Source organism: Micromys minutus (assembly GCF_963924665.1).
Source record: "Micromys minutus genome assembly, chromosome: 21".
Lineage (NCBI taxonomy): Eukaryota > Metazoa > Chordata > Mammalia > Rodentia > Muridae > Micromys > Micromys minutus.
Window position 1 is genome coordinate 4,470,993 of NC_137956.1, and position 21,012 is coordinate 4,492,004.

Sequence of the window (21,012 nt, forward strand, 5' to 3'; positions counted from 1 at the left end):
TAGCACCATCAATACTACTAAAGGAGTGAGGTTTTGATTTTCTTTGCTTTCTGTCCTTTTATTTTAGACTCCTGGCTTTAGTATATTTAATGTATGTCAGTCTATTGTTGCTATTATTGAAGTGTGTTCTCACCTTCTGCTAGTGAGCATTCTTACCTATCCTTACTTTTGGTGTATTTAAAAGTGCTCTAGTTTCTGCTAGATCTTTCTGTAGCCACTACCTGTTAGTGGTAAATGCTTTGTCAGGACAGCAGTCAGGGTGAGTGTTCACTGCTCCTGAGTTGCTCATTATTTCTAGGCCTTTTTTGTTAGTAGTTCATAGGAATACGTCCAAATTACCCATTTCCTTTGGCTCACAGCACATTATTAGATACAGTAGTCTTAAAATAACTTGCCACCACCAAGGCTATTACAACAGAGACTTGAGAGAGTCCCCCTGTTCCAGCGCACTTTTACTAAGATGGACAAGTTCCCCTGTTCCAGCGCATTCTTACTGAGATAGACAAGTTACTGTGTTGCCGATCAGTTATGCCCCTTAGAAGTAGAGCACCAACTGGTACATGGTTGTTTTGGTTGATTTGTTTTATCTAATTTTAATTATTGGTTTAAAGAAATCTGAGAGTCTGTGGTTATTTTAATTTGATTCGATACACATATAAAATATTTTCTTATTTCACATCAAAGATATTCAGAAAGTGTCCTGTAGTTCCCTGATACTCCCTTTTTAGGCATTGTTTTGAAAATCCTTGATTTGGGCTGGAGAGAAGTCTCAGTGGTTAAGTAGCACAAGCTGTTCTCTGAAGGATCCTGATTTAAATTCCCAGCACCCTCATGGGGGCTCAAAACCTCTAACTGCAGTTTAACTAGTCCTATGGAATCCGATGGGCAGGCATACATGAAGATAAAATACCTGTATATGTGAGATGCTTTAAACAAAAAATCTTGACCTAGTCTATTTCTTTAAAAAATACAAACAGAACATGATGTTTGTGTAAGGGTAGCTAGCTCCAGTTAAACCCAGTGCTCTGCTTTGTCTTGAAGTTTATAGTACTGTGACTTCGAGCAGATCCTCTTGGCCAGTTTCAACATTAAGAATTATGGCTGGGAATGCAGCTCATCTGGTAAAAAGCTTTCCTATTATGTATAAAGTCTGGAGTTTGACCCTAGCACCATACTTCAAAACAAACCCCTCTTTGCTAGACCTAATAATGTATTATTATTATAGATCCTAGAATGAACATGGGCAGTTTGTAGTTGTTTGAAGATGTCATTTACTTGAGAATTTTTCTAAAACATTGAACAAACTAGGGTTAAAAAAATATTTTTAATGAACGAGTGCTTTGTTGTATATACATCCCCAGGCCAGAGGAGAGCATCAGATCCCATTACAGATGGTTGTGAGCCACCATGTGGTTGGTGGGAACTGAACTCAGGACCTCTGGAAGAGCAGTCAGTGCTCTTAACCGCTGAGCCATCTCTCTAGCCCCAGCCAGTGTTCTTAACTGCTGAGCTATCTCATCATCCCTTCCTTGAGGATTTTTTAAAAAAAAACATTGTTTCTAGAATGGTCTTTAAGGGCTTTAAACCTTCAGTTCTCAAGAAATTTTTTTAGCTGGATGTGGTGGTACATGGATTTTATTCCAGCACTTGGGATTTAGACACAAAAGGATCTTGGTGAGTTTGACACCAAGGTGGTTTATATAGCAAGTGCCAGTGCTACATAGTGAAATCCTGTCTCCAAAACAAAAGAGGTGCTAGAGAGATGGTTTAGCACTGAAGAGTACTGATTGCTTTTACAGAGGATCTGGATTTGATTCCTAGCAACCAGCTCACAACCATCTGCAACTCCAGTTCCAGGGCATCCACTCCCCCTCCTGGCCTCTTCAGACACCAGGCACACCTGCAGTATACTTACATACATGCAGGCAAAACCACTTGTACCCCTGAAATAGAAATGAATGACAAGAAGGGTCCTCGAAGTCCCCTAAGTACATGATTATGCCCTGTCCATTTCCTTTTCTATTTGTCTACAGCCACAATATTTCTCTAATCTGAGGGCCTTTTCTTTGTGAGCTTGGAGACATGAAATCTGTGTGCTTTTCAAAGCTAGGTTTACTGTTTCCATAAAGTCAATGCTTCTTTGATCTAGTGGTTGCTTGCTGTTCACATCACAGAGTACTTTATATCTACTACTTTTCTTTTTCCTTGATACATTATGGTATATCGATACAATTCTATGGAATAAAGTCTAGATAAATGGCATTACCAAATGTTTAAATGATAAAGACCAACTAATTACATCTCATACATAGTTTCTTAATCTTTAAAGATTTTAATTACATTTTGTGTGCTTGTATGTCTTTGTGTATGTGTAGATCAGAGTACAACTTGTGGGAGTGGGTTCTCTCCTACCATGTGAGTCTTAGGGATTGAATTTAGGTCATCAGACTTGGCAGCAAGTACCCTTACCTACTGAGCCATCTCACTGGCCCATTTATTTAGTTGTTGGTTTATATTACACCATATTCTTTTTACTAAGTAACTCATGTTAAGAGTTTTCTAAGTTCTATTTAACTTAAAGTACTGAAGTTAAGCCCTTATCTTACGATGTATTTATTCAGCGACTTTATTTTAACAGATTCTTAGTGCCTATTATATGCTTAATATATTTAACACATGCAACCCTGTTGCTCTTGTCCATACAGCTCGGATTGTTCCCATGTTTAGCTGGGCCACTTTGTTTTCCCATACTGTAGTGCACTGTCAGCTAGACAGGCGTTAGGCAGTTACTGCTGTCAGATGATTTTGAAGGCTTGTTCCGTCAGGTTGAGTCTTTTACTTAACCATGCAGAGACATGTATATCACACATTAGCCTAAAGAGTGGCAGTAGAATTTGTGACTGACTAAAAAGTGTGTGTGAGGCTTGACTCTGACTTTTTGCTGTCTCTAGGGTGTGTGGAAAGAGGGCTTTCTTTACATTACATCCTTCAGCATTTGACTGGGGTTGTAGGCCCCACTATAAGATAAACTGCTTGAGCACCTGATTTTTAGAAAATGTGATTCATTTTCATGCATGAAATACTTATTCAGGATAATCTCTAACGTGGTTAAATTAAAGATTGTTCTCAATGGGGAGATTATTTTCAAACACATTGCATATTTATACACAGCTGTCAGGGTTTGGACATTTTCTGGTCTCTTTGTATTTCTTGATTTGTCTCTGTATTATAAGGATTATAAAAAAAAAAAGTCTAGGGAGTTCAAGAGAAGGCCCAGTGGTTAAGAGTACATACTGCTCTTACAGAGGACTATGGTGTCACACACACACATACACACACACACACACACACACACCCCGTTAAAGAAGTAAGACTTTAGTAAAACGAAGTAGGTTAACAGCATTTCTAATAAGCAGGAACTATAGGTATTTTTAAAAAATCTTTTTCAAATAGCAAATAATTTGGACTTCTTTAGCCTGTCATGTTGCATCTTTAATAGAATAGCTCAGAAGTGCTGGTTTTATAAGTAAATAATTTGTTAAGGCATCTCATGTTATTTTTCCTTTCAAGATAAACTACTAAACCATACACAAGTTTGAAAGGAAAAAAAATGTATTCACAATTTGAGAATAGCTTATTTTTCCCTTGCCTCTATCACCACCCACTCTATCCAAAGCATACTTTTTCCAAGTGCTGCACTTTAGTGTGTAATTAAAAGCCCAGAGGTAGTGATTTATTTAATTCTCAACCGTGTGTTGGTACAGAGGTGCTACAGCACCCCCGTGGAGCTCAGAAGACAACCTGTATTACCTTAGTTTTTTTCTTCCACATGTGGCTCTACTATTTTGAACTCAGAATTTTCAGGTGTGACAATGAATAAAGGAACCCACTGAACCATCTTGCCAACCCTGTGCACAATTTTATTAAATTCTTAGGGACTAGAGAGCTAGCTTGTGGTTAAGAGTGCACACTGCTCTTCCAAAGTACCAGAGTTTGGTTCCTAGTATCCATGGTCGTAGGGAGCTCACAACTGCCTGTGACTCCAGCTCTGAGGGATTTGATGTCTTCTGAATCTTAAGAACAACTGAAGTACACAGACAGACAGACATACATATAAATATTAAAGTTTAAATGAAAAAGAAACTGTAGTATGTAATATCAGTACACATGTAGTATTTATATTGCTGTTGGTTGATAGTACGAGCATGCGGTCTGGAGTTAAGATCCCAAGCATTCATGTCAAAGTCCAAAGAGATGCACACATGGAACTCTTGAGTGCTGAGGTGAAGATGACAGGATGGGCCAGGCAGATCCCTGGAGCCCTCTGGTGAACTCCCTATTCAGTGAAAGACTGCCACACACCAAAAAGGGGGCAGGGATTGATAGAGGAAAGACACCTGCCATTGAACTCTGGCCTCTGTGTGCACATGTTCCAATACATGTTGTGTATATGCACACACACATATAAAATTATGGTTGTTATCAATGGTAACAAATTAATTTTGACTTGCACTGAAAGTTTTGCTTGAAATCTTCTTTCACTGCTAGGCAGGAGGAGTTGGTCAGGTCTTTCCTGGACCTGCAGCGTCTGAATCATCTGGACACATATTAAGTGGTGCACATTCTTCAGCTGTCACACCTGCAGAATCAGAAGCTGTGGGACTGGTGCCAGCAGCCTGTTTGAACAAGTGCTTCCAGGCTTCTGTTGTACTTCTGTGGTGTTTGAGAAGCAGCACTTTCAGGCTTTCCTCATGGGAGTGTTCCCAGCTCACTAGAACCAACTGTGTAAAGAGTTGAGTGACCAAGGTGTTCCTGGGAACCTCATATTTTGAGACTGTTATGCTTCCTAACTTTTCTGTGGCTTATGTTGGGAGAGTTTAGCTTGGTGGTTTAACTACCTTAGTAGTCTTAGCAGTGTTTTCTAAAACCAAAACAAAACAAACAAAAACCCGTTGTTTTTTTCCCCCTTCTGACTGTAGACAAGTAGTTTAGTTACTGTTAAGTCCCCTGCCCTTTCACAGTATACCTAATAAGCTATTTTTTCCCCTTAGAGACAAAATTCATCCTCTTCCAAGAAAAACATCTTCTCATTGAGATTTCTGTTTTAATGCTAGCACATAGTTAAAATTTCTTCTTTTAAATGGGTATGTTCTATGCTTTGATTACCTATAGCACAAATACCATTTTAAATTGGCCATTTGCTAGTATATTTGTGAAAGCTTTGAACTTACTTAACAGATACTTTTCTAGAAAAAGTTATTTGGAACTGAAGCCCGATCATCCCTTTTCCATGTTGAAATGTAGAAAGGAAGGTGGGCTTTGTTTTCTTTATTTCCTTATGCATCCGCTCTAATTCCTTTGAATAATAATATGTTAAAATTATCTCTGATAGGCTGGTAAGCTGACTGAGGTGGGTGAAGGTGCTTGCTGCCAAGCCTAACCACCTGAGCTTGACCCCCATGGTAGAAAAAGAAAGCCAGACTGACTCCCGCAGGCACATACGTGTGGGTGGTTACTGCCTCCCAGCTAATGGAATATTAGACAGTGTGGACTGAGTGGCATAAAAGAAGTTTATTGACAGCTCTGTAGTACAAGTAAGGTTTGGCTTATATTAACTAGTTTTGGTTAATGAAATGATACACTTACTGAGAGATCTGCCTCTTTTTATAGAGTTACATATAGCAGAAGGGCGCTCCATAGTTCTAAATGGGTCTGAGTTTTGATTGGAACATATTTGCATGTGATATGTGTCTCTAGTCAATATTTTAAAATTATCTACTAGTTTAATTTGACTAATTTTGTGCTCTTAAAATGTAGCTCTCTGTGAGTTTATTTTACATTTGATTATTCTTTGAATTTCAGGATGGTGAGGAAGAAGAAAATGAGAAAGGTATGTTTGATGCTAAGTAGAGTTTCAAGTTTTTCATGTAGAAAGGCAAATTATAAGAAAATAAATATTCCTTATTTGATACCTTATTTTAAAATAGTTTCTTTTCAAATTACCAATTTAGTGAATTAAGTTAGCTTCTTAATTTTCCAATTGGTTTTGGTTTTCTTCTGAACATGAGTTATGCCCTAATAGTACATATCAGTTACTGTAGTGAACAATACATTTTCACTGTAGATTTAGTGATTTAATAGATTCAAAATCACTGTACATTTTAAATATAAATTGTAGCATATGGTAAGTAGATTTCGTCTTTAAGACTGACACTGCAGTAACTCATACGTGCTTATTGGAGTTTTATGACTCAATGAATTCTGCACTTGTTCTAAGAATGGTGAATGACCAGAAAACTGGCTTTTGTTTGCTATTTAGAGGAACTTTCATATGATTTTCTGACGTGTATAGTGTTTTGGGAAACTATCTTATCCAATACAATCACAGGACAACAGTAGCAATATGTGAGGTCACTATGAGGTTGAGTTTTTGGACAGAAGCCACATTATCCTAATTGGACTAGAAAGGACATGGAACAAGGCTCCTCAGCCAGGCAGAATTAAAAGCCTAGAAGCATCGGTGGAATAAAGCTACTGACTGCAACTCTCACATACCTGCGGTCTTCTCTCTATGAGAATGCAAGAAATCTTTGCAAACAGTCAACCCCGACCACCTGGACAGGATGCAGATAGCAAGCAGTCACTTTCCTAGATGTCATGGAAGAGCTTCTTTGGAATCTACTGTAGCAGATTTGCATTTGATTCTGATGCCCAGGGATTGAAGAGTGAAAAAAGATGCGGCTTGGGGATACTCTGAAGACCAATGTTCTCAGATTGTGACCTTCCAGGAAGTCACCAAGGAGCTCCCAAGGTCACAAGGATTAAATCCCAAGATGAGCTGAACATTGAAAACAAACCTTCACATCTCCCACTCTACCATGGAGGAAAACAATTCAGATACCATCAACTTCTAAGCAGAAATGAAGAGCTGACTCTTGAGGATGGATCCATTCTCTCACTGTTGTTGTTTTGATGTTTGTATGTAGAGATCATTTTCCCCCTGAAGAATAAGTGATCTTAGGTAAAGGATTGTTTGTTAGTTGATCCCTGTGTTCCCCCTAACCCTCCATCAGTGCTAATGACTGGCTTTATATTTTCTAGGTCCTTTTCTAGCTTATGAATGTGAAATTGTTTAAACTTCTTGTTTTGCCATATTTATTCCTGTTAAATCCTCTTAGATATAGCAGGTTCTGGTGATGGCACACAAGAAGTATCTAAACCTCTTCCTTCAGAAGGGAGCCTAGCTGAGGCTGATCACACAGCTCATGAAGAGATGGAAGCTAATGCGACTGGGAAAGAAGCTGAGGATGACAACATCTCGGTCACAATCCAGGCTGAAGATGCCATCACTCTGGATTTTGATGGTGATGACCTCCTAGAAACAGGTAAAAATGTGAAAATTACAGATTCTGAAGCAAGTAAGCCAAAAGATGGGCAGGACGCCATTGCACAGAGCCCGGAGAAGGAAACCAAGGATTATGAGATGAATCCGAACCATAAAGATGGTAAGAAGGAAGACTCCGTGAAGGGTGATCCTGTCGAGAAGGAAGCCAGAGAAAGTTCTAAGAAAGCAGAATCTGGAGACAAAGAAAAGGATACTTTGAAGAAAGGGCCCTCGTCTACAGGGGCCTCTGGTCAAGCAAAGAGGTTTGTTTTTCTATGTCAGTTCTTTACGATACTGAAATTCCAGCATTCAATAAGATCGCGCTACATTAAGGGGGTGGCTTCAAGACCATGTACAATAATTAGTGTCTTATGATCCTGCCTAGAGTATTTTTGACTGTCATAAATTATTTTTAAAAAAAAAAAAACTCAAGATCTTCATAATATGCAGTGTGTCCTGAGTGCATTGTCGAATTGTCAGCACATATTTGGTTTTTATTTTTTATTATTCTTTTGTTTGTTTTCTTTTTTTTTGTTTTGTTTTTTGTTTTTTCAAATTGACAACTTTTGTGTTTTATTTTTAAAAACCCTTGTGATGGTGGTTAATGAGCAACTGTCAGTCCTAAGAACACAAAGTGAAGTCAAGCCCCAGCCCTGAAATCTGGAGAAGATGGCCATATATCCACTGAATAGGATTGCCAGAAAACCTAGATCTTCAGGCATCTTGGGCAAAATCAGTACAAGAATCCTAAGGGAGCCATTTCAAGTGGCCTGCTATAGGCCTTTGGAGTTGTCCATGTGTATGAGCAGAACCCGTTTTGCAATGCTGTCAATATCAAGCTGTTTGGGTTTTGTTTTGTTTTTTGTTTTCAATTTTCTTCTGGTGATTTGCCTCTTTAGCTCTTCAAAGGAATCTAAAGACAGCAAGACATCATCTAAAGATGACAAAGGTAACAATATTTTTTTCTATTTATTTCATGGTAACTTTACACGCTTCCCAGCAAAAGATTAGTTGTCTGTGTCCCCTTTTGACATTTAGTCTTTAGAACTCTGTTGAGGAGATACAAATTTCAATAACCTTTAATTGGTGGCATTAAAACAATTGCAGCAAGCCCTGTCATTTAAAACTTTTATCTTTTAGTTTGTAAACTCATGTCAACATGAGAGATGGTAGAAGTGTATTAGTTACAGTGAGTTTGAAACAGTAGACATGACCACATCTCTCTTCCTGTTTTGTTTAGGGTAAAACTTGTATCATGAATATACTTGTGTATATTTATGGAGTCTACTAACATTTGGTAGTGCTTAATTCTTTAAATTACGATATACTTGTGTATATAGGAAGTGTACAGTATTTAGATGTTTCAGAGTTCACTTCCTGATTTGACTTATTTTGTGTTGGTGGTTGTCTTATATAAAGAAATAATTTTATGTTCAATTCCTGTAAGATCTGGTGTACAATTTTTTAAAGGGTTATACAATTATACATGGCACTAGTTCCATAAGTGTGAGCTGTTCTGAGTATACCCTTTCCTCCTGTAGGAGGCAGATCTTACTGCTGCTTGCCGTTTTGGTGCTACCTGGTTATCTTGTGCCCATGAGCAGTATGACTTCATGTTGTACCTCTTCTACGATTGCTTTAAGAGCATTTGTTTTCTAAAAAAGCATCCTTACAGAACATGCTCTGTACTATGAATATCCTGAATGTCAAAAGGAGGATTTTATACCTTCTGTAGTTGTGTTACATTGGTATGTTTTGATAGTTAGAAAGTTATTACTCACTTGACTCAGAAACTTTAATTGCAATATTCTTGTCCTTTATAGTTTGAGTTCATGGATAAGGTTCTAAGTTTAATCCTTTAACTTGAGAAACTTAGTAATTTTGGTTAAGTGGTGCCTCTTTTTTTCCTGTTATTTAAAACTTTTTCCTATAATTAGGTAAGTACCCAGGCCAAAGTATTGCTACTTACTGTAGATATTTAAACTTCTAAGTTACATAAGATAAAACATTTTGATGACTGTCCTTAAGAATAGGGAAAGCATTAACTGTTGGATTTTCAGGGTCTGAGTTGTCTGCATTGTTTCTCTGTAAAAGCTTGCATGGAGCAGCTTTCCAGTAATTGGCATTTATTTCACGTGACTCTAAAGCCCTCAGATGTGTCATTTTAGAAATTGTTTTCTGTATCACAGCCCTAAAGGAAGAAAGCACTGGCAGTAACTAACTTATGTGCTTCATACACTTACACGTGTGAAGCCATGGCTGTGTGGAGACAGTTTAGAAAAGCTGTGATTATGTCCCTAGTCTTAAGTTATTTTGAGGTCTCCATTCTTACAGTAATGATTATTTTAGAAGGTTGTTTCTTATTTAGGTCTAGAATTATTAAACTATCTGTGATTCCCACAAAGGTGGCCAGTTGTGTGGGCATAGGCACCGCAGCACCTGGGAGGCAGAGGCAGATCTCTGGGGTCAAGGCCAAGCCTGGTCTACAGAGTGAGGTCCAGGAGAGCCAGGCCTGCAACAGGGAAACCCTATCTCAGAGAATTAAAACAAACATACAAGCCAAAACCCCAAACCAAAACAGAAAAAGAAAATGAAGGTGAACTATCCAAACTTTTGTTCCCCACTCTGGATCTAGTCTTTTTCTTTCCCATTTCTCAGAGCCTTCAGTGCCCATGACAGACATCTGGCACTGGAGCAGTCTGCTCATTAGCACAGTGTCATGGTTTGAGGACAGGTTGTTAACATTTGTTACAAAATAACAAAAAATAAGGAATTTTCATCCACTTTGTATTAAAATTCATGTAACAGGAAATGTACAAATCTTCATTCTTACTGTTCTTTTTGATTTTCATCATGGTAAGTTTGTAAGATTTTGGGCATTGTAATGTTATATTATCAAAATTTAAATGAGAAGAGATTTCATAATGGAAGCTTGTGAACCTTGTAAGCAACTATAGGCACATAAGCTTCTGGTGTTAACCTGCCCTAGGGAGCACAGGCAGTGCTGGTGGTAGCAGTGGAAGCTCAACCAAGAATATCTGGGTCAGTGGACTGTCTTCTAATACCAAAGCTGCTGACTTGAAGAACCTCTTTGGCAAATATGGAAAGGTACATTCTTTTTACTTTTTAATATTCAAAACAGTTACATAGATATATTGCATATATCATACTTTTTAAAGTTTTTTAGATTGATTGACCTTATTTCATGTGTATGAGTGTTTTGTTTGAATGATTTATTTGTACCAGGTGTGTGCCTGGTCAGAAGAGGTCCTTGAAACTGGAGTTAAGGACAGCTGTGAGCTACCATGTGGGTGCTGGGAACTAGACCTGGGTCCTCTGCAAGAATAGCAAGTGTTCATAACAGCGGAGCCATCTCTCTCTAGGTCTATAGTCTATATATTTTTGTACTTATATTTTTGTTTTGAGCCTTGGGAGTTTTTGAGTTCCAAGTGTATACGCATTTTAGCTAAGAACTGAGTTTTGTTTTGTTTTTAAGGTTTATTTATTCTTGTATATGTAAGTACACTGTAGCAGTCTTCAGACACACCAGAAGAGGGCATCAGATCCTATCACAGATGGTTGTGAGCCACCATGTGGCCACTGGGAATAGAACTCAGGACCTCTGGAAGAGCAGTCCGTGCTCTTAACCACTGAGCCATCTCTCCAGCCCAAATTTTGAACTGAGTTTTATTTATCATGACGAGAAGGATCTGGCAGGTGCTGAGACTATTTGGTCATCCTGAAAACCTAAGAGGCTGGAACTAGATAGTGGAATATATAAAGTGCAGAGGAAACAAATCTTGTTGTGGAGGTTCTCAGCCACTAATGAGGAAAATGTATAACTCTGTGTTTTATTGCTGATCATGGGACTGACTACCACTCTTAGTGTTTTCTGACATCCTTAAGAACCTGCTTTGCTTAAGTGGCTTTCTAATTAACAATGTAAATGTCTCTAATAATCAATAAAACATGATTTGAAATGTTAGTGCTCTGTGTGTGTGTGTGTGTGTGTGTGTGTGTGTGTGTGTGTGGTGCCATCACTGGGCTCTCTAACAGGAAGAGAACAATTACAGAGCAGTCAGCTAACAGATAGTGCTGTGCTAGTGCAGTCAGAGCGTTTACGTAAATCTTCATCCTCATGGATACCTCATAGTTTTTACCTTGCTCTACTTACTGCTAGCTATTGGAGAGTAGAGATTTTACCCTACTTTGTGTGCACATGGTAGGCTTTAAATGCGTATCAGATTAATAACTCGTATTGGTTATCAGAAGGATAGTCCCATAATCAACTGTGGCATGTGTTGTGTTCTGTTTCAGTTATGTGCTTTGAACGAAAAGCAGTGCTTTATTTAGTGTTGGCACTTGTTACAATAGAAACTCTGTGAGAATACCATACCATGATGCCAAGACTGGACTCAGGTTTCTAAGGGCAAAACAGCCTTTCTTAAAACTTAGAGGAAGCCTACAGCTCCCAGCAACCCACCACAAACTGCTGAATTCCCTCTACCTCCTTCTCCAGTATGGCTTTGTTCCCTCCTCAGTCCTGGATCCGTCCTGCCTCTCCTCTCACTCTCCCGTCCTGCTCAGAACTGTCAGTTTGATGTTGATCACCGTACAATTCTTGGTGTATATCTTAAGTCTTCCTTTTTTCTCTCTATTCATTTTTGGAATTTAAAATGACTCAAAGGAAAGAGTAAAGGCTTCTGTAAAGTGACTGCAGACACCGCCCATAAGAGATTCAGTGTGTGCCCACAATGACACTGATCCAAATCTGGTTTCTTCCTGTTTGTTATTTTGGTACTCTTTACTGATATAGTTTGTTTGGGCTGTGTATTTGGGTAGAGGTAATATGTATTTAAAATAGTCAAGGGAATTACTTATCAGGATAGATTTTGGTCACAAAAATGTGAGATGGCAGAATTGGATTGTGTACAGCTGTACAGTTCTGAGTATAATTTAATTTTACAGGTTTTAAGTGCAAAGGTAGTTACAAATGCTCGAAGTCCTGGGGCAAAATGCTATGGCATTGTAACCATGTCTTCAAGCACAGAAGTGTCCAGATGCATTGCCCATCTCCACCGTACAGAGCTACATGGACAGCTGATTTCTGTGGAGAAAGTAAGTGACTGGTTTTTCATCAAAAGGGAAATTAACTAGAGGCCTACTCTGAAAATCTGAAATAAAACTGTTTGAGTCTCATCAGGGGTCAACACTTTTGATTTCTGTGCATTTCAGAGTTTTTGGTTAGGATGGTCAGCAGGGAAAGTGGCTGCAGATACCTCTAGTCTAAACTAACAGGGACAGTGGTTACAGATATCTGAAGCTTGAAGTGCAGAACAATCTCTGTCCAAGTTAGAATAGTCAGCTTGTCTCAGTCTTAAAACGTCACTATAATTTCTGGCTATAATTCCAGTACTTGGGAGGATGAAACAGAAAATTCATGCGTTTAAGACTGCTATGAGCTACAGAGTGAGATCCAAACTCGCCCAGGCCATCCTCGAACTTAGTCATCTGTATCTGCCCCACAAGGCCCAGGATTACAGTTATGTGTGGCTGTGCCCAGCTCAAGTCCATTTATGTAATGCAGCTCGAAAGATTACAGATTTTCAAAACACTTGTTTTTGTTTCAGGTCAAAGGTGATCCTTCTAAGAAAGAGTTGAAGAAAGAAAACGATGAGAAGAGCAGCTCGAGAAGTGCGGGCGATAAGAAGGGTGCAAGCGATCGGAGTGCCAAGTAAGGCTGGATGGTAGCTGCTCAGCCAAGGCTGCTGCTCACAGATGACTTCTGGGTGCACTGCAAAAGTAGTTACTCTGTTTTCTTGTCTTGATGATATGGTCAGGACACAAGCATCTATTAAAAAAGAAGAGAAAAGGTCATCTGAGAAATTGGAAAAAAAAGAAAGCAAAGATACCAAGAAAATAGAGAAAGACGAGAAGAACGATGATGGTCCAAGTGGGCAGACGCCAGAATCAGGGAAAAAGAGCGAAGAGAAGAAGCGGATAAGTACGTCCTGTGCGCATCTTCCCTCCGCCCCTCAGCCGTGCTGCTTCTGTCTGTAGTCAGAAGGCACTAGCTCTCCAGTGTTGGGAGAGGCAGGAGTAGAAAAGGATTTATACACCAACTTTCCCCGTCCTACTACAAGGTCATATTCTTAGAACTAACATCCCTGGCTGTATCCTTAAGTCTTAATTGACTTGGGTTTGGGATGCAGCCCCTCCCCGCAAATGAACAGTGTATTGATTTGCAATATCTTACTGAATTAGGATCTTTTGGTATCATTGAAAGTATTTAACAGATTATTTTAATGTTTGCATATAAGTTAGAATAGGTATTTTTTAATCTGGTGAAGATTCAGTTTTATTCAGTGTGCTCCTTTTCAACAATATTTTGTAGCCATTTGTTTATATAAAGTATTACTTTTTTTTAGGTTCAAAGAGTCCAGGACATATGGTGATACTAAACCAAACCAAGGGAGATCACTGTAGGCCATCAAGAAGGGGCAGCAGATATGAGAAAGTAAGTTTTCAAGACGAAGCTGTCTGCTGTTTGACTCATTCTCAAAACATACAGCTGTTGTCACCATATCATGAAAGACATAGTTTAAGAAGTTTTTAAAAGAAAATATTACTAGTTATTTGGACTTCAGCAAATGTTTTATTGATTTATTTTTATTTATGTGTACGAGTCTGCATGAGCTTATGTGCACTCTGTGCATGCAGGATCCCCCACCCCTAACCCCTACATGCCACATAGTATTAAATGTCCTGGAACTGGATGCATAGGCAATTGTGAGAGGCTTTGTGGTATTGGGAACCATCCTGAGTGCTCTGCAAGTGCAGTAAAGGCTTGTGACCTCTCTAGTTCTCCTCATTGGAACTTGTAAAATGACCAGTGTGGAACCTCGGTTATTTTAATTATTCTAGTCTTTCTTTTCTTTTTTTTTTTTTTTTTTCTTCTATAGGGTCATGGAAGAAGCAAAGAAAAGGAGAGGGCTAGCCTAGATAAAAAAAGAGACAAAGACTACAGAAGGAAAGAGATCTTGCCTTTTGAAAAGATGAAGGAACAAAGATTGAGAGAACATTTAGTTCGTTTTGAAAGACTGAGACAAGCAGTGGAATTCAGAAGGTAGGAGGAACATTTTCGACAGCTGTCCATAACACGCGTCTTTAGTTATAGTCCAGCCTGCTAGGGAGTGCATCCCTTAGAAGCCTGATTGTCATTCTAGGGAAGTAAAGGTATGACCTAATGATTTAAATCTGCATATCACTCCACCATTTGCAAAAAGTCCTTTTTTGTTTGTTGCCTTCAACTCGGTTCTGTAAAGTTAATTAAGCCCGCTGTTTATACTCTAACCAGAGGCCTGGGGAGGCTGAATGACTGCTGGTGCAGGGAGTGATGAGTGGTGGGGTCGGGACTTAGGCCCAAGCCGTACTCCAAGTCCAGTGCTCTTTCCTGTTTCAAAGCTGCTGCCATAAAGATTATGTCTTAAAGGAGGAGGTAATTTCCAGGTAGTATCGAGAGTAAGCTACAGGTTGAACTGCTGTCACAAATCTGAGGAAGCCTTCAAGGTTTTGAGTGAGGGCTAGTTGCTCTGTGAGCTTTAGCACAGTCTTTACTCTATCCACATTAAAACAGAGCAAAGCCCAAAAGCAGATGCTTCTATTTGTAATGGCAATATCAACAAACCCACGGCATTCCAGGTCATATCCACATACCTGTGTTTGGATGCCACATGAAATATTGAGAGCATATTTCATAGTGTGCTTTTAATCTGTTAACTCTACCTAGCACAGTTCAGTCATGGACTTTCATCTACTCAGTCTCAGATGTTAGGAACATTAAAAGCTGCAGTTTAGGAATAAGGCCATTGCCTATGGCTAAAGAAAATGATTCCTTGCAAAACACACCTTCATCAGCACTAGACTGGAGCTTCTGCTCATGAGTGTCTGAGCGGGGCCGAGCAAGCTAGTAAAGAGATGCTAGGGAAATGACTCTCAGACATGTCAGGCCAAAGCCTGTTTTATGTAAAAATCCTCTGTGTTGCTCAGACTTACCTTTTACTCCTGAGCCCAAGGGCTCCTTTTGCATCATTCTCCTCCTGCTGATACGTAACCACAGGCATGCACTAGTACATCTAGCCTAGTGACCACCCTTTAAAATAAGATGTTAAAGTTTGCCCTCTTCATTCTCCTGGGGAAAAATGTATAATTTATCTGTTTATGATCAATGTAATGATTTAGCAGTAATGTAAAAAAGAAATAAAAGTTATTTCTAGTGTGTGTGTATATATAAACATTTGTGTATATATACATATATATATATACACATATATACGTGTACTATACATGTATGTGTATGCTTGTGAATATATATATAATATAATTTTAGATGTGTAGAAGATATATTGATCTAGTTAGATGTTTGTATCTTATTAGACTCACCAAGAATGTGAAAGCTGTAGATATAGATGGGTTTTTTTGTGTCATATGGTGAGTCATGTACCAACAGAAGTGCTCCAGGAGAAACGAGGGAATTTAAACATGATTTCCATAATGGTAACAAATCTTGGGTAAAGCCCTCAACAAAATATAATCCTTCTCATTTAAAAATAAATTTTAAGTTGTATCATTGAAAAATTTAATACATAAACCTGTGCTAAAGCAAATAAACCTACCATTTATTAAAAATACAGTTGAATTTTAGATTACCTTTTAAAGGCATTTGTTGCTTCTGAAGGCACAGTTGTCCACTGTGGCATAGGAAAGGGCTTAAAAGTATTAGGTAATCTTTGCTCTGTAGGTAGTGTTCTTTGGTCTGTAAACTGCACTGACAGTTCATGCGTTGAGTGTTGTAGAATTCTTGGTCTCCACCTACTGACTTCTGCATTCAGTTAAAATGCCACATCAGTGTTGACAGGAATAGCGCTGACCCATTTCGAATACTGAATTGTCACAAGCAGATATGCAAGTGTGAAAAAAAACTGTAAAAGCTTCTTACCCGAGGTTCAGGAAGTAAAGAAGATGCAGTGCGCAAGGTCTACTCTGTCTGTTCTGATTGCCTTTGAGTAAAAAGCATGGTCCCTGCACCTATGCATCGCAGCAGCCTTTAATTTACCATTCTGTTATATATACCATTTGTCATAATTACTTGTGATTATAATTCCAAGGCATCAGAATAAAGTATATACATTATTTCAGGAGATAAGGATATATGGTAGATTGTAGAATTTTCTGTGGAAAATAATTGATAAAAGTTATAGTTTTGAGCCAGTTATGTCGGCACACACCTGATCTCAGAACTTGGAGGCAGAGGCAAGAGGTTTGCCACAAGTTCAAGGCCAACCTGGTCTAAATAGTGAGTTTGAGGCCAGATAGGGCTACATAATGAGACTCTTGTCACAAAAAACAAGAACCAAAAACCAAAACAAACAAACAAAAAAAAAACCAAAAACAGAAAAATTGTAGTTTTATAAATTTATATACATTTTAAAAATGTCAGTCATTGGGTTTTTAACTGTGGTGGTATTTTCATTTAACCAAATCATCTAATAGGCAAATAGTGTATAAAATTTAGCTGCCTAGTGGATACTCCTATAAATAAATGATAATACTGGAATATGTTTAAAGTTTTATTTTGCGTTCTTTCCAATTACATTAAAATTATTAAGATCAATGTGGAATTTAAAATGCCAATCACGAGGAGAAATTCAAATTCAAAGCTATTATTTTTCACACAGTGCTAGCATAATTTAAGTATTTCTAAATACTGATTTTTGTTAGACGAAAAGAGATTGCAGAAAGAGAGCGTCGAGAGCGTGAACGCATTAGAATAATTCGTGAACGGGAAGAACGGGAACGCTTACAGAGAGAGAGAGAGCGCCTAGAAATTGAAAGGCAAAAACTAGAGAGAGAGAGAATGGAACGCGAACGCTTGGAAAGGGAACGCATTCGTATTGAACAGGTGCAGTCAGAAAATCTTTTCATCTTGAACAACTCACCTTTGCAAACCCTGTAATTTTTTTGCCCTCAAGTTTGCTTTACTTATTGTAAAGCTCCTGTAGATAGAATGAGCATTGATGTGTCCCTGACAGATGACGGATTCGGCACTAGTTAGAAGTATGTTGACTTGTGACTTCCTTGTTGATTGCAAGTAACCTGTAGCTCTGCAGTACAATGGCAGCCTAATAGCATGAGCATAGGACTGAGTCCAGAGTAGTTGTAATCCAGGCTCTGTCACCACCCCAGACTCAGGAAATCACAAGTACTTCCTTACCCAAAGCTGGAAGGAAATAATGCCTCTCTGCATAGTTGCCACCCAGGGCTTAAGGCACTTAAGAAAACCCAGTTTACTCATTCCCTTTAGGTACTTTTGTTTAAGTCAATTTATTACATGAAATCTGACCTTTCCCCAAATGCTCACCAGTTTCTACCCCTCAACCCTGTTATTTTACTGTCACCCAACAGTAGTAGTTTAGGTGATTAAGATCTAATGTGTTTGTCCCAGGTATGTGCTCTACCTGGTGCTTCTCTGTGATGGTTTCTTAACCCAGATGGACACTTACCTCTGTCTTTCTCTGTATTTGGTTCATTCCTGTGTGTCTGAAGGAACGGCGTAGGGAAGCTGAACGGATTGCTCGAGAGAGAGAGGAACTCAGAAGGCAACAGCAGCAGCTTCGTTATGAACAAGAAAAAAGGAATTCTTTGAAGCGCCCACGTGATGTAGATCATAGGTAGTTGCTTCCTTTCTTCACTAGTGGTTTGGCCATCTTACTCTTAGTGAGCTAGGGTGGTAGAGTTAGTGCAAACACTCAGCTCTGGAATAAAAAGTCCTGGCTAAGTCAGAAGGGAAAGGGTTGCAATACTTAGACCAGTGCACTAGCAGTGGGACATCTGCTTTTCTCAGCCTGCCTCTTCTAGCACCATAGGATTTCTTATTAAAACTAGAGGTACACAGACATAATTGGGATTAAATCAGGTCTTTTAAAAACTTGATCAAGACAGTAAACAAATGGAAGTCATGAATTGGTGTGTTTATATGCATGCTTCCTAGTAGAGTTTAAAATTTAAATGTTTTATAAGTTCTGAGCACTTTAGGTTTTTGTTTGTTCTTTGTTTTAATGGAGAAATGGGTAGGATGAATGCACTGTGATCTGGTCTTCTCTCTCCAGCTTCTATGAGGGTCACAGTCACCGAGGCTAAGGATGTAGCTCAGTGTTGGAGTGCTTCCCTTGCATGAGACAGGTCCTGGGCCATCCTCTGCACTTTCAGGGGAAAAGGGGGTTACTGAAAAGTGCTGGTTAGAATTCATTATGAAATGATGTCAGGTGTTTCATCTTTTAATTTGAAGATGTAAGAACAGCAAGTTTAGGCAAGAAAGATGACCCAATGGGCAAAGTGACACAGCACCTGTGGGCAAAGATGGGCGTAGAAGGACGTGCCTACAGTCCTAGCTTTGAAGAGGTGGACAGGCAGGTAAACCTGGGGCTCTCTGGACAGCCAGTCTAGTTCATTCAGGAGCTCCGAGTTCAGTGAGAGATTCTGTCTTAAAAAGTAAGGTGGAGGCAACACCCACATTAACCTTGTGTCTCCACATGCACAGATGTGTGCAGCCAGGCAAGCACTTACATGTGTGCACACACAAGAAGCAGGCAGTTTTTTAGTACTTTGAATGTAAATTCAAGTAATTTATATAAATGAGCAAAAATTTCTCTTCAAGGCGAGATGATCCTTACTGGAGCGAGAATAAAAAGTTATCTCTAGATACAGATGCACGATTCGGCCATGGGTCTGACTATCGTCAACAGAGCAGGTTCCTTGACTTCAGTCACCGAGAGCGGGCCAGGTTTCCTGATGCTGCATCTGTGCAGTCATCATCCTTTGAAAGGTTGGTGGACCCACTGCAATGCTTACATTTGAGACAGGAGCCTTGCTAGTCAGAGCTTTGGTTCTCTGTAAGGTCTTAGTAAACTGCTGAGTCCACACTGAGGGGAGGGAGAGTGCTGTTTGCTTTTACCTTCAACTGGACAGAGGCTTTGGGAGGTATGGGCTGAGGACTCAGGAGTTGAGACCAGCCAAAGGCTGCAAAGCCATTTGAGACTCTGCTCTATAAAAACCAGTAAAATGTGTGAATGGGGAATGCTAATTTTGGTTGTGCCATGGCTACATGTAAAACATGCAGGCCGGAAGTGACCTCATGATACACTTTCTCCTGGAAAACAAACCAACCTTTGTGTTAGACATGGCTCAGTGTAAAAGAAAACCATCACAGTAATGAGGGCTTTGCTGGCAGGCTTCCTTGCCATGATTTCCCTTAGAGAAAGGTTTTATGATTATAGGTTATGCAGATCAAGTTGAGACTATGGGCAAGTAAGCATTTCTTAGGACTTGTATTTGTTTTCCTTCAATAGACGGGAACGGTTTGTTGGTCAGAGTGAAGGGAAAAAACCGAGACCAGCAGCCCGGAGAGAAGAGCCAAGTTTTGAAAGGTACCCTAAAAACTTCAGTGATTCCAGAAGAAATGAGCCTCCACCACCAAGAAATGAACTTAGGGAAACAGACAGACGAGAGGTCCGAGGGGAGCGAGACGAGAGAAGAACAGTGATCCTTCATGACAGGCCTGAGGTAACTCATCCCAGACACCCTCGAGAGGCTGTGCCCAATCCTTCTAGACCAACCTCCTGGAAAAGCGAAGCGAATATGTCCACAGAGAAACGGGAGTCAAGGTAATTCCTAATAATCACTGTGGCACACTGCGTGTTTACTGTGTTTGAGTTTGTAAGAATTATAAAGCGAGGTTTCGATCCCTGTGCTACATTAACAGAGTTGAAAGGCCAGAACGATCTGGGAGAGAAGTCTCTGGGCACACTGTGAGGGGAGCACCCCCTGGGAACCGGAGTAGTGCCTCAGGCTATGGAAACCGAGAGGGAGACCGAGGAGTCATTTCTGACAGAGGAAGTGGAGCACAGGTAAAAGTTGCTGGAAGTTTCCTGTTGATGCTTCTGCTTTCTTTCATTTTAAAAATTAAAATTTTATTTATGGGTGTTTCACCTGCCTGTATATATCTGTATGCTATTTTAATGCCTTGTGCTTATAAGAGTCAGGTCTCCTGGAACTAGAGTTACAGACAAGATGTTAGTACTGGGGATTGAACTAGGTCCTTTAGAAGAGCAGCTGGTGGGCTGGAGAGATGGCTCAGTGGTTAAGAACACTGGCTGCTCTCCCAGAGGTCCTGAGTTCAATTCCCAGCAACCACATGGTGGCTCACAGCCATCTGTAATGGGATCTGATGCCCTCTTCTGGTGTGTCTGAGGACAGCTACAGTGTACTTACAATAAATAAATATTTAAAAAAAGAAGAAGAAGAAGAGCTGCTGGTGCTCTTAACTGCTTAGTTATTCTAGCCTTCTAGCCTATAAGAGATGCTTTTGATGAGGTTTTTTTTTTTTGTTTTGTTTTGTTTTTTGTTTTGTTTTTTTTTTTTTTTTGAGACAGGGTTTCTTTGTGTAGCCCTGGCTGTTCTGGAACTAGCTCTGTAGACCAGGCTGGCTTCAAACTTACAGAGATATGCTTATTTCTGCCTCCCCAGTACTGGGATCAAAGGCATGTGCCACCATTGCCCAGTGGGAGTAC

General features: G+C 39.5%; 1 protein-coding gene across 5 annotated transcripts in view; it reads left to right on the forward strand.

The window, feature by feature from the left end:
* SLTM (SAFB like transcription modulator) overlaps window positions 1–21,012 on the forward strand; it is a 44,648-nt gene that overhangs the window by 19,278 nt on the left and 4,358 nt on the right. The window contains exons 6-19 of one of the 5 annotated variants that reach the window (XM_080934030.1): window positions 5,863–5,890; window positions 7,179–7,647; window positions 8,284–8,333; window positions 10,374–10,492; window positions 12,353–12,502; window positions 13,015–13,118; window positions 13,225–13,388; window positions 13,813–13,901; window positions 14,347–14,510; window positions 17,165–17,345; window positions 17,990–18,114; window positions 19,101–19,268; window positions 19,792–20,106; window positions 20,205–20,349. In XM_080934030.1, the coding sequence (XP_080790156.1) occupies window positions 5,863–5,890; window positions 7,179–7,647; window positions 8,284–8,333; window positions 10,374–10,492; window positions 12,353–12,502; window positions 13,015–13,118; window positions 13,225–13,388; window positions 13,813–13,901; window positions 14,347–14,510; window positions 17,165–17,345; window positions 17,990–18,114; window positions 19,101–19,268; window positions 19,792–20,106; window positions 20,205–20,349 (2,271 nt within the window). The remainder of the gene's footprint in view (window positions 1–5,862; window positions 5,891–7,178; window positions 7,648–8,283; window positions 8,334–10,373; window positions 10,493–12,352; window positions 12,503–13,014; window positions 13,119–13,224; window positions 13,389–13,812; window positions 13,902–14,346; window positions 14,511–17,164; window positions 17,346–17,989; window positions 18,115–19,100; window positions 19,269–19,791; window positions 20,107–20,204; window positions 20,350–21,012) is intronic. The other 4 variants (XM_080934031.1, XM_080934032.1, XM_080934033.1 and 1 more) reach the window with 4 other exon arrangements.